This window comes from Ctenopharyngodon idella, chromosome 13, assembly GCF_019924925.1.
Source record: "Ctenopharyngodon idella isolate HZGC_01 chromosome 13, HZGC01, whole genome shotgun sequence".
Classification (NCBI taxonomy): Eukaryota; Metazoa; Chordata; class Actinopteri; order Cypriniformes; family Xenocyprididae; genus Ctenopharyngodon; species Ctenopharyngodon idella.
In genome coordinates this window covers 29,984,631-29,997,411 of record NC_067232.1, presented here as the reverse complement: position 1 = coordinate 29,997,411, position 12,781 = coordinate 29,984,631, and the positions used below count along the sequence as shown (strand labels likewise).

General features: G+C 42.8%; 1 protein-coding gene across 1 annotated transcript; it reads right to left on the bottom strand.

Moving 5' to 3' along the window:
• Positions 1-8,517: 8,517 nt before the first annotated feature.
• Positions 8,518-12,168, bottom strand: LOC127524514 (trace amine-associated receptor 13c-like). Its single transcript, XM_051916061.1, has one exon. The coding sequence runs from the start codon at positions 10,657-10,659 to the stop codon at positions 9,664-9,666; it is 996 nt and encodes a 331-aa protein (XP_051772021.1). The 5' UTR covers positions 10,660-12,168; the 3' UTR covers positions 8,518-9,663.
• Between the last annotated feature and the right edge of the window lie 613 nt (positions 12,169-12,781).

The window sequence follows — 12,781 nt, the reverse complement described above, 5'->3', positions numbered from 1 at the left end:
AATCTGTTAGTAATCGGATTGACGTCTCAATTGGACTGAAAAGCCTTCATGTAAACACCTTAATCGATCCAATTGAGCTTGATCCGAATTAAATTGATCATATTGGAAAGGGTGATTTATTCCTTTTCTAATCCGATCGAGAGGGCATGTATACACTTGATCTGACTGAAAACAGAAACTGGAAAGTACTGTGCATGTGCAATGACATAGAAATGGTGCAATGACGTACAGTATAATCAGATGACTTTCTCAAGTAACTAGTAAAGTAACACATTACTTTTTCAATTTACAGCAAAATATCTTTTTCAAAAAATTAACGCAAGTTACTTTTTCACATTTATTAACTGACAGCTCTCCTGTCCCCATGTTGAGAGAAATAAAGGTCAGAGGTGTTGTGTGCGCTGTGTGTGAACATGATGTTATTGTAGTTCTAGACTAAATGTGAACATTTACTCATCTCACTCATCTCAAAAACATTCAGTATTCCTCAAAATTAATAAAAACTGTGAAATGCAATCTCAGAATTTCACACAAACCTGTAATAATGTCAGGAAACACAGACTAGATGATGGTAAGTTTAAGACAGTAAGTTTATTAAAAACAGTCAATGAAGAATGTTATGGATAAAAAACCGGCAGATGAGTGAAGACACAGACGGGGATCCAATAGCAGGTGAGGAGAACAACACACACACACAATCAGTCACTGAGAATGATGATGAAGATGATAATGAACTTTCCTTTTCTTTCTTGTAGATGATGGAAGAGAACTGGAGAAGGAAACTGGAGACGAGGATCACACAGGTGAGTAACAACAGATAGACAAGACTAGACAACAACTGTTTGTTTGGTGAGTGCTTTTGTACTGTACAGGTGAGTAACAGGTGGACGGTGATTAGTAATCAGGTGATTGTGATCGTTGATACTGGGTGAGGGTGGAGCCTGGTGATTCTGTGACAAATAATTAACTAAATTAAATTACACAAATATATTTTGCATATTTAATCTCACTTTATTAATCAGTGTCTTAGCTGCTGACCTTCAATGAGCTAATTCAACCATTCTAATAACCGAAAATTACTTTAGATTAGATTTAGAAATAAGAGCGTTGAACTTCCTTCTCCTGTATCTATTCTTCTTTAATCCAGAATGGCAGCACAGCTGAAAGGTTTGTTTGAGCTGTGCCCTCTACTGTACAGGAGTAAATATACATTTCCTTCAGCTTGAGGCTTATTCGTTTCACTTTTGGTGTGAAAGGGCCTTAACATTTGCCAAAAATAGAACTTTTTTTGTTGTTATTTAAAATCAGACAAGCAAGCCCAGCCCATGTGAGAAAAAGTAACGCAAAAGTAACGTAATGCATTACTTTTCATAAAAAGTAACTAAGAAACTCAATTAGTTACTTTTTTTAAAGAACTAAAGTAGGAGAATGCTTATTATGCACAAACAGCTGGAAACTGTATATTCACGCAGTGTGCGCATGTCAAAAAATCAATTCCGATTAGAAGCTTGACATATAAATGCGCACATCAACCCAATCGCTTTATTTAGTGAACATATAAACATAGCCAGTGTGAGATTTGGAGCCTGTGTCAAGGTCAGGTGATGGGGGCTGGTCATTGTTAATGGTGGCTGGAACCTCCAGTTCCTGTTTTTTTTATTTTTTTTTATTTTACATTCTCTGGAAAAAAAGTTATAAAAGCTGTCACTAGGGTGCATCCCTTTCAAAAGGTAAATTTCTGTACCTTATTTGCCCCTAAAATGTGCATATTAGTAACACAAAGGTATATATTGGTACCTAAATTGTACATACTAGTACCTAAATGGTATTAGTAACTTTTTGAAAGGGTACCGTCTCAATAATAGCTATTGTACTTTTTTCTGAGAGTGCAAAATCTCTATGCATTTTAGCTTTAAATTTAGCTGGTGCCTGATGTGATCATGGGCAGCAACACAAAGTTTATTCTGGACTAATTTGATCAAATATATTTTTTATAACTTTGCTGAAGTGGTTGTTTTAGTGTAGATTGTATTATGCAAAACTCATTACTTTGGCTAAAGTATTTGTTTCAATACTGGGTGCCTTTCACCCTGAGAGTGGGGTGAAAGGCCCCTCTTGTCACCTCATACAGTTACAGTGGGTACGGAAAGTATTCAGACCCCCTTAAATTTTTCACTCTTTGTTATATTGTAGCCATTTGCTAAAATCATTTAAGTTCTTTTTTTTTTTCCTCATTAATGTACACACAGCACCCCATATTGACAGAAAAACAAAGAATTGTTGACATTTTTGCAGATTTATTAAAAAAGAAAAACTGAAATATCACATGGTCTTAAGTATTCAGACCCTTTGCTGTGACACTCATATATTTAACTCAGGTGCTGTCCATTTCTTCTGATCATCCTTGAGATGGTTCTACACCTTCATTTGAGTCCAGCTGTGTTTGATTATACTGATTGGACTTGATTAGGAAAGCCACACACCTGTCTATATAAGACCTTACAGCTCACAGTGCATGTCAGAGCAAATGAGAATCATGAGGTCAAAGGAACTGCCTGAAGAGCTCAGAGACAGAATTGTGGCAGGGCACAGATCTGGCCAAGGTTACAAAAAAAATTCTGCTGCACTTAAGGTTCCTAAGAGCACAGTGGCCTCCATAATCCTTAAATGGAAGACGTTTGGGACGACCAGAACCCTTCCTAGAGCTGGCCGTCCGGCCAAACTGAGCTATCGGGGGAGAAGAGCCTTGGTGAGAGAGGTAAAGAAGAACCCAAAGATCACTGTGGCTGAGCTCCAGAGATGCAGTCGGGAGATGGGAGAAAGTTGTAGAAAGTCAACCATCACTGCAGCCCTCCACCAGTCGGGGCTTTATGGCAGAGTGGCCCGACAGAAGCCTCTCCTCAGTGCAAGACACATGAAAAAACACCTGAAGGACTCAAAGATGGTGAGAAATAAGATTCTCTGGTCTAATGAGACCAAGATAGAACTTTTTGGCCTTAATTCTAAGCGGTATGTGTGGAGAAAACCAGGCACTGCTCATCACCTGTCCAGTACAGTCCCAACAGTGAAGCATGGTGGTGGCAGCATCATGCTGTGGGGGTGTTTTTCAGCTGCAGGGACAGGACGACTGGTTGCAATCGAGGGAAAGATGAATGCGGCCAAGTACAGGGATATCCTGGACGAAAACCTTCTCCAGAGTGCTCAGGACCTCAGACTGGGTGTTGTGTATTTTGTTAACTCTGTTTATTTAACTACATTTCCCATAATGCACGTTGTTACATGTGTTTTCCGGAAATGTTCCGGGGTTACCTGTCTGACACATGTGAGTAAACGGAACAGTCACGTTAAGTGTGTGTGTGTCATCCTTGCCTGCATGCGCCGTTATAATCTCCTAAAAAGATACAATAAAGTGGCGACGAGGATCTCGTTATTCCGCGTGTGTTGTGAAGATGCGGAAATGAAGCGGCTTGACGGCGAGATCGCTGAAAAACGCGAAATAATACGAGTCTGCTGCTAATCCACGTCTGGGCTGGAAAAAGGGGGAGGAAAGACAACGATTCAGATAAGTGACTGAATTGATTGTTAAACGACAGAGAACGGCAAAAATGGCATCAGTTTTTGGAAATATGGGTCCTTTTGATGAAAGCAGTGAGCAGTGGAGCTCTTACACAGAAAGATTTGAGTACTTTGTAGCAGCGAATGCTATTACTGAAGAGAAAGTTGTACCCACATTTTTAAGTGTGATGGGTCCAAAAACATATACACTACTGCGTAACCTCCTGCAACCAGAAAAACCTGGAGAGAAAACTTATGATCAAATAGTGAGCACTCTTAAAGCGCATTTCTCCCCAAAGCCCTTAGTAATTGCAGAGCGATTTCGGTTCCACAGACGAAATCAGCTAGAAGGGGAAACTGTGACAGTGTTTGTAGCAGTGTTAAAAAAATTAGCTGAACACTGTGAATTTGGTGATGTACTCAACGATACACTTCGGGACAGATTGGTATGCGGACTCCGCTGCGAGGGCATACAAAAAAGGCTGTTAACCGAGAGCAACCTGACACTACAAAGAGCAATTGAGCTGAGTGTGTCTATGGAATTGGCTGCTAAGGAAGCCCAGCAATTGAGCTCAAACAGTAAAGTGTACAAGATGGAGACTGAAAAACAAACTGAAAATAAAGGCCCATGTTTCCGTTGTGGTAAGACTGGACACTCACCTGTTTCATGCTGGTTTAAGGATATGGAGTGCCGCAGCTGTAAGAAAAAGGGACACATTGAGCGTGCATGTAGAAATAAAACAGAAAAGAAGAAAATGCAGCAGAAACCAGTATTCAGAAGGAAACAAAAGAAACGTGTATTTGCAGTCGGGCAGGAAAACAAAGAGGGTATGGACACATCTGATGAGGAATTTCTCTTGCATGTGCTCACTGTCGCAGGTGGAACCAAGGCTTATAAGGTCACAGCGCTGCTGGAAGGACAACCAGTGAAAATGGAGATCGACACTGGTGCAGCTGTGTCGCTGGTGTCGGATGCGATATACAGCGAAATACTGAGCCACCTGCCACTCAAACCACCTGATGTGGTTCTTAAAACTTATACTGGGGAATCAGTGACCATGAAAGGGCTCACCCAAGTAACAGTTGAACTGAATGGACAAACAAAAAAACTGCCATTGTATGTGGTCGTGGGTGATTACCCCTCGTTGATGGGACGTTCCTGGCTGGAGCAACTCAAGGTGGAATGGCCGGCCATACATATGATGACACCTAAAACATTGGACCTTGAAGGTGTTCTTCAAAAACACACTGAAGTTTTCAAACAGGAGTTAGGCAGCATGGAAGGAATCAAAGTGAAATTGACTGTGGAGCCGGGAAGCCAGCCAAAGTTCTTAAAGTCCCGGCCCCTGCCATATGCACTCAAACCTAAAGTAGAGGCGAGCTTAGCTGAACTTGTGAAGAATGGTGTGCTGGAACCAGTCAGTGTGAGTAAGTGGGCAACACCTATTGTTCCAGTTATAAAGAAGGATGGAGCCATAAGGATCTGCGGCGATTTTAAAGTCACTGTAAATCCAGTGTTGTCAGCAGAACAATACCCCTTGCCTCACATTAACGACCTTTTTGCTGGGCTGACAGGAGGACAAAAATTCAGCAAAATCGATCTCAACCAAGCATACCTACAGATGCATGTGGAGGAACAGTCCAGAGAACTTCTCACCATCAATACTCACAAAGGCCTATTTCGTTACAAACGCTTACCGTTCGGAATTACTTCGGCTCCATCCATTTTTCAGCGAGCGATGGATCAGATTCTTGCAGGGCTTCCAGGAGTCGTGTGTTATCTAGATGACATTCTAGTAACTGGCACGGATGAAGAGTCGCACTTACAGCACCTGGATGCTACCCTCGAGAGACTGAAAGAATACGGATTGAGAGTGCGCAAGGATAAATGTGAATTTTTCCAGTTTTCAGTCGAGTACCTAGGCCATGTTATTGATGCCTCTGGTCTGCATACATCCCCATCCAAAGTTAAGGCCATCGTAGATGCTCCAGTGCCCAAAAATGTCAGCCAGTTGCGGTCTTTCCTCGGCTTACTTAATTATTATGGGCGTTTCATCCCAAATATCGCTACGCTGCTGAAACCTCTGCACAAATTGTTGTGCCATGAGAATAATTGGAAGTGGACCTCTGAATGCCAGGAGTCATTCATAAGATCAAAGGAGACACTTTTAAGGTCAAATGCCCTCACTCATTTTGACCCTGCTCTTCCTATCCAGCTGGCCTGCGATGCTTCCCCATATGGTGTGGGAGCTGTCTTGTCCCACATCATGCCTAATGGTCAAGAGAGGCCAATCGCGTTTGCTTCCAGGAGTCTGAGCAAAGCAGAAGCAAACTATGCTCAGATTGAGCGAGAAGCATTGAGCATTGTGTTTGGAGTGCGTAAGTTCTATCAGTATATTTTCGGAAGGAAGTTCACGTTGCTGACTGATCATCGCCCACTCACTGCAATTTTTGGCCCACACCATGGCATTCCATCTCTTGCTGCTAGTAGGATGCAAAGGTGGGCTTTGTTGTTATCTGCTCACACCTATGACATCAAGTACCGGAAGTCGGAATTGCATGGGAATGCGGACGGTCTGTCCAGATTGCCTCTCACAGACAGGGTAAAGGAGGCACAGGTGGCTGAAATTTTTTACTTCAGCCAGGTGGAAAGGGCCCCAGTAACAGCTGCGCAAGTACGCAAGGGCACACGAAATGACCCTGTCCTGTCAAAAGTCATGGATATGGTCATGACAGGCAAAGGGGAGAGCGATGACCTGGAGCTAAAACCATACGTCTCTCGACGTCATGAAATTTCAGTGCAGTCAGGCTGCTTATTGTGGGGAAGGAGAGTGATTATTCCCCCGGCTTTGCGTAAGCCAGTGCTTAAACAGCTGCATGTAGGACACTGTGGAATGGTCCGCATGAAGGAGATTGCTAGGAGCTACTTCTGGTGGCCAGGAGTGGATGGCCAAATTGAGGAAAAAGCAAGGACGTGTACCTCATGCCAGCGCATACGTAATGTACCACAACTTGCACCGCTGCACCCGTGGGAGTATCCTGAAAAACCGTGGCATCGCATTCATGTTGATTTTGCAGGCCCAGTCGAGGACAAAATGCTGTTAGTGGTCATGGATGCACACAGTAAGTGGCCTGAGGTGGCCATTATGAAATCTACCTCAGCTGAGAAGACAATTGAGAAACTGGGAGAAATTTTCAGTAGATTTGGATCACCAGTGCAGCTTCTCTCAGATAATGGCCCCCAATTTACATCCCACGAGATGGCCACATTTCTACTAGCAAATGGTGTACAACATATCACGTCATCACCCTACCATCCTGCAACAAATGGGTTAGCAGAAAGGTTTGTCCAAACCATGAAACATGCCTTGAAAGCTTCTCTCGGGCAGGGCACATTTCATCAACGCCTTCATAGCTTCTTGCTGTGCTATCGCAGTACTCCGCACGCGACTACCAAAGTGTCGCCAGCGTATTTGTTGTTCAACAGAGAGCTCAGAACAAGCTTTGAGCTGCTTAAACCAGCAACACTCAAAGAAACTGTCTTGCGGCAACAAAAGAGTCAGGTACAGCGAAGGAACCTGCGAGCCAAGGACAGAACCTTTTCAATAGGCTCACCAGTGCTGGCCCAGAACTATGGCAGTGGTCCGAAATGGGTTCCGGCTACTGTGGAGGCCCAGACGGGCCCAGTGTCGTATAAGGTCAAGACTGCTGGCAATCTTTCCTGGAGGAGACACACTGATCAGTTGCTGGGTGGAGCCAGCACAGTCACAGATCTTCCTGAATTTACTGATGTCACCGAGCAAATAGATGACAGTTCGCCAACTTCAGTAGTACCCACCACTGAGCCTATCATGACCTCAAATTGTCCATTTGTTAAGGAATCATCGTCACCAGTTGTTCCGACAGAAAATGGAAACTCAATAGGTCGCCGGTATTCAGTAAGGGAGCGGCGTCCACCTCAGCGTTTATTGGATTACACTTAGTTAGGGGCTACCCTTATTGCTTCGGGGCAGAATAATCCCCTAAGGGTAAGCTAGGGTCTGAGGTTATCTACCCTCATTCCCAGGGAAATAGCTGTGTTATTTTATAAAAAAATTCAACATGAAAGACTCAATGTTCTGAGTTAAAAGAAAAAAAAAAAGAGAGATGTCTATGTTTATAGATATGTTGAAAAGGGAAATTGAATTTTATAAATTCATGACTTCAGTTGGCACAGTTTAATTTGTAATCTTTGTGTTATACCTCAAAGAATAAGAGGGGAGGAAATGTTGTGTATTTTGTTAACTCTGTTTATTTAACTACATTTCCCATAATGCACGTTGTTACATGTGTTTTCCGGAAATGTTCCGGGGTTACCTGTCTGACACATGTGAGTAAACGGAACAGTCACGTTAAGTGTGTGTGTGTCATCCTTGCCTGCATGCGCCGTTATAATCTCCTAAAAAGATACAATACTGGGCCAAAGGTTTACCTTCCAACAAGACAATGACCCTAAGCACACAGCTAAAATAACGAAGGAGTGGCTTCACAACAACTCCGTGACTGTTCTTGAATGGCCCAGCCAGAGCCCTGACTTAAACCCAATTGAGCATCTCTGGAGAGAGCTAAAAATGGCTGTCCACCAACGTTTACCATCCAACCTGACAGAACTGGAGAGGATCAGCAAGGAGGAATGGCAGAGGATCCCCAAATCCAGGTGTGAAAAACTTGTTGCATCTTTCCCAAAAAGACTCATGGCTGTATTAGATCAAAAGGGTGCTTCTACTAAATACTGAGCAAAGGGTCTGAATACTTAGGACCATGTGATATTTCAGTTTTTCTTTTTTAATAAATCTGCAAAAATGTCAACAATTCTGTGTTTTTCTGTCAATATGGGGTGCTGTGTGTACGTTAATGAGGAAAAAAAATGAACTTAAATGATTTTAGCAAATGGCTGCAATATAACAAAGAGTGAAAAATTGAAGGGGGTCTGAATACTTTCTGTACCTACTGTATATGTCCCACAGAATTTAACTCCAACCTGCTCCAATAAACCTGCCTGGAAGTTTCTAGTAATCCTGAACAGCAGGCTCAGGTGTGTTTGACGCTCTGCAGGACAGTGGCCCTCCAGGAGCACGACTGGACACTCCTGTGTAATTGGGCAGTCTTTTTTAGCCATTTTGGTGGGTTTAGTGTTTCACAGTCTCCAGGACAGGTTTGAGAAGCACTGCTCTAGACAATAAAACTGTGTACTGTGTACTCACACTGCATCTAAAACATAATAGAGGGGAATATGGAATGATGTAAGTAGTTTGTGTGCTGTAGATTAGATGCCATACATGCTAAAAAGGCCTTAGTTTTTCTGTCACTCATTCATCAAAACAGAAATAAAGAAAGCTACAGGCACACTGGGTTCCCACTCATTCCTGCAAAAAATGGTCAGTACTGCTTCTATTGTGAGGACCCGACACATCACTGAGAGCTGTTAGCCTAAACACAGCTGGGATTGTTTAACTGTTAATGAATCACAACATCATCTCCCTCATAAATTTATAAAATGAAACTGAAAATATTGTTCCAAAATATATATTTTTTTATTATTCAGGAACTGAATGCACTACATTTCAAAGGAAACAGTATTTGTGGAAAATTTCTGCAAGTTCGCAATTAAATATTCTTCACATTATTTCCATGCATATTGTAAACTTTGGTGAATTGAATGCTTTTGTTTTTTAAATGTACATGCTTAACCCACTGTAGAAATACAAAATGAGTGTATTACTAATTGGGTGTCATATTGACTAATAGGTTCATTCTTTTTTTATATAAGGCTAAAAACAGGCACTACTAGGAAAACAGGAGATATGAAGAGCTTAATAATTGTCATTATAATGATTAAACATCAGTCTTACCCATCATCAATCATTTAAGAATGGAGCAGATAGTGTCACATAAATATATGCTCACAATATACATGTTAGACATTATATTTAAAATAAAAAAAAACAGCTGTTACATGCCATACTTACATACATACATAATGTTCTATAAGGAGGTGCTTAAAATCGAGAACTCTATTTCATTTAGAGACACATTATCTCATTTACACTTGCATGAGAGTGTAAGTGATCATTTCTCTTCTGGGAACAGATTTAAGTATGCCGATGAAGGTTCAAATATTTTCAGTGTCAAAATGTATTTTGCTGACAGTCTGAACCATCGATAAAACATTGCATATATAAGTGGATTCATACAGGAATTCATGCATAAAATCCAATACATTACATTAATTAACAGTGTGTCATTTTCATCATGCCCAACAGAAAGAGTAGTTAAATAGTACGGCATCCAGCAAAGAAGATAAACCAGTACTACAATCCCTAAGGTTCTTGCAGCCTTTTTTTCTGATCTGGCCTTTTTGTCTGTGACTGAATTTAAATGCTTCGCTTGATAGTTTGCTACAAAGCAGATTTTTACATATAAAGAAACAATTATACAACAAGGTACCACTAAACAAACAAAAGCATCTAGTATTATGTTTTCCAACTTCACAGAAAGTATGCATTCTCCAATACATGTGTGGTTCCTCTCTGGATACAGTAAAAACTCATACAACAGATAAAAATTATATATGAAGGAGAATATCCAGTTTACAACAATAGAAACAACAACTCTGTAATTATTGACCTTCATTGGATATCGCAAAGGGTCATTCACAGCAATGTATCGATCCACAGATATAATAACCAAATTACCAAGAGATGCTGTAAGAACCACATAAAGAATAAGAGGAAATATTGAGCAAAATATTTCTCCAAAGTACCAGCATGGCTCAACCAGTTTCATTCCCTGCACTGGCATGAGAATCAGTCCTATGATCAGATCAGCCACTGCCAGAGAGAGGATCAGCACATTGGTGGGAGTGTGGAGCTGCTTGAAGTGTGAGATGGAGATGATCACCAACAGGTTCAGAAACACGGTGAACACTGATGTTACAGCAACGAAAATGTACACAAAAATATACTCCACTTCAGGTCGGATACTCTTGGAACAAGACAAATTGTTGTTTGGAAAGCAGTATTGGATGGTTTGATTTTCTACGTTTGTCACTCCCCAGTTAGACATTTCTATGATAGATCTATTTTGGAGAGCAGACTCTGTGTGAGAATGCTTGCCATTAATATGACTCAGTTTTATACTTAAGGAAGCTCAGTGACCACCTCATTTTACCATGATGTTTGAATATTCATCTATCAGCCTACCCACTAGTTCAATATTCATAGACCTCTCAGATCTAATCTGATCTATATTCTAATAAACGTTGTGACGAGCAGGGCGGGCGAGAGCCGTGAGGGAACGGCGCGAGGCCGGTGACGCGAGGGTTAACGAGCTCCACCTGTGAGGCGCACCGGCCTTGAGTCTCTCACGGAGGAGCTCCGGAAGCATAAAAGGAGGAGCGACGACAGTGAAGGACGAGAGAGGACCAGGCCTGGACTTTATTTTGTTGTATTATGTTTGTGTGGCCGGCAGACGTCCGCGAGGGTCTGCCGGCATTACTTTCGTTTTGTTCTTTGTTTGGTTTATTAAAGTTTATTGTTTGAATGTTCGCCGGTTCCCGCCTCCTTCTTCCCACATCTTACGAACTGTGTTACATTGGTGCCGAAACCCGGGAGGAAGGAGGGACATGCTGTCGGAGAGCCCTCGCTGCTGAGGGGGATCGCGGTGCTGCGGAGTTCGGGCAGCGCGGGAGTGAAGACCGCGAGAGGCTGCCCGAGGCGGTGGTACTGAAGCCTTGTGAAAGGTGGGACGGAGACCCGGATGCCGTGCTCCTGGGACGAGGTGGGGTGGCTGCCGTCCTGGAGGGAGCGGAGGAATGCCGTCGTTTGCCGTGGGCCGGAGCCTGCTACCGTCCGCCATGAAGGGGAGGAGCAGGGAACGGCGGATTCGCTGCCGGCTGCCCTCAGCCGGAGGATCCATCGCCGGCCGCCAGGAGGCGGTCGAGGATCGGGCCGTCCACCGAGCGTCCAGTGCCATCGCATGGCACTGCGAGGAAGAGCCTCTCGGCGGGCTGAGGACCGAGCGGCAGTGTGTCAGGGAACCGGATCAAGATTTTTTTTTTTTTTTTTTTTTTTTTTTCCTCTCTTCCCTCTCTCGTTCTGTCGCTCCCCTTGCTTCCGTCTCCTTTCTCTCGTCTCGTCTGTCCTTACCCCCAGGTGCTGCGGCCGCCGAGACAGGCTCCGGGGGGGAGTAGAGCGCAGTCTCGGGAGTACCCCCCGGCCTGCGAGGGGCGATGGGGGTATGTGACGAGCAGGGCGGGCGAGAGCCGTGAGGGAACGGTGCGAGGCCGGTGACGCGAGGGTTAACGAGCTCCACCTGTGAGGCGCACCGGCCTTGAGTCTCTCACGGAGGAGCTCCGGAAGCATAAAAGGAGGAGCGACGACAGTGAAGGACGAGAGAGGACCAGGCCTGGACTTTATTTTGTTGTATTATGTTTGTGTGGCCGGCAGACGTCCGCGAGGGTCTGCCGGCATTACTTTCGTTTTGTTCTTTGTTTAGTTTATTAAAGTTTATTGTTTGAATGTTCGCCGGTTCCCGCCTCCTTCTTCCCACATCTTACGAACTGTGTTACAAACGTTTCATAAAAGAATGTTCCTGAGAGCTTTTATATGGTTATACATAATAATACCAATTAAAGATGGAAGTTGGATGTTTAAAAAATATTATTATTATTATTATTATTATTATTCAAATCCATTTGCAGTATAAGACTATATTAGTATACCAACACATTAAAAGCACTGTATCCATTCCACGAAGTGACAGCTGGTACACTGACTGATGTAACTCTGTGAAACATCTTGCAACAGATGATTTACTGTCAGCTCTATTAATGACACTTCTATCTTTGTTATTCCGGAATATGAGTTGACGGTTGTTGTAAATATAAGAAGGTAGATATAATCAGTGTTAGGGAAAGGTTACTCTTAAAAGTAACATGTTACAATATTATGTTTCTCCCTAAAAAGTAAGTAATTACATTACTTTTTATGTAATGTAATTGCATTACTTTTTCTTACATGGCTGAGTCTCACTCTCTTGCCTTGCAGGTGTTCTTTTTTGAAAGTGTTTAATGCAGTAATGCATTCAACAGCATAGCTGTCACAATCCTCAGTCACCAGTCCAGTCATTTCACCATCACCTCCGCACTACATTTCCCATAATCCCTACTGGCTCACACCTGCACACA

Excerpts from the sequence above, each read along its gene's own strand:
- LOC127524514 (XM_051916061.1), bottom strand. The coding sequence starts at position 10,659 with ATGTCTAACTGGGGAGTGACAAACGTAGAAAATCAAACCATCCAATAC.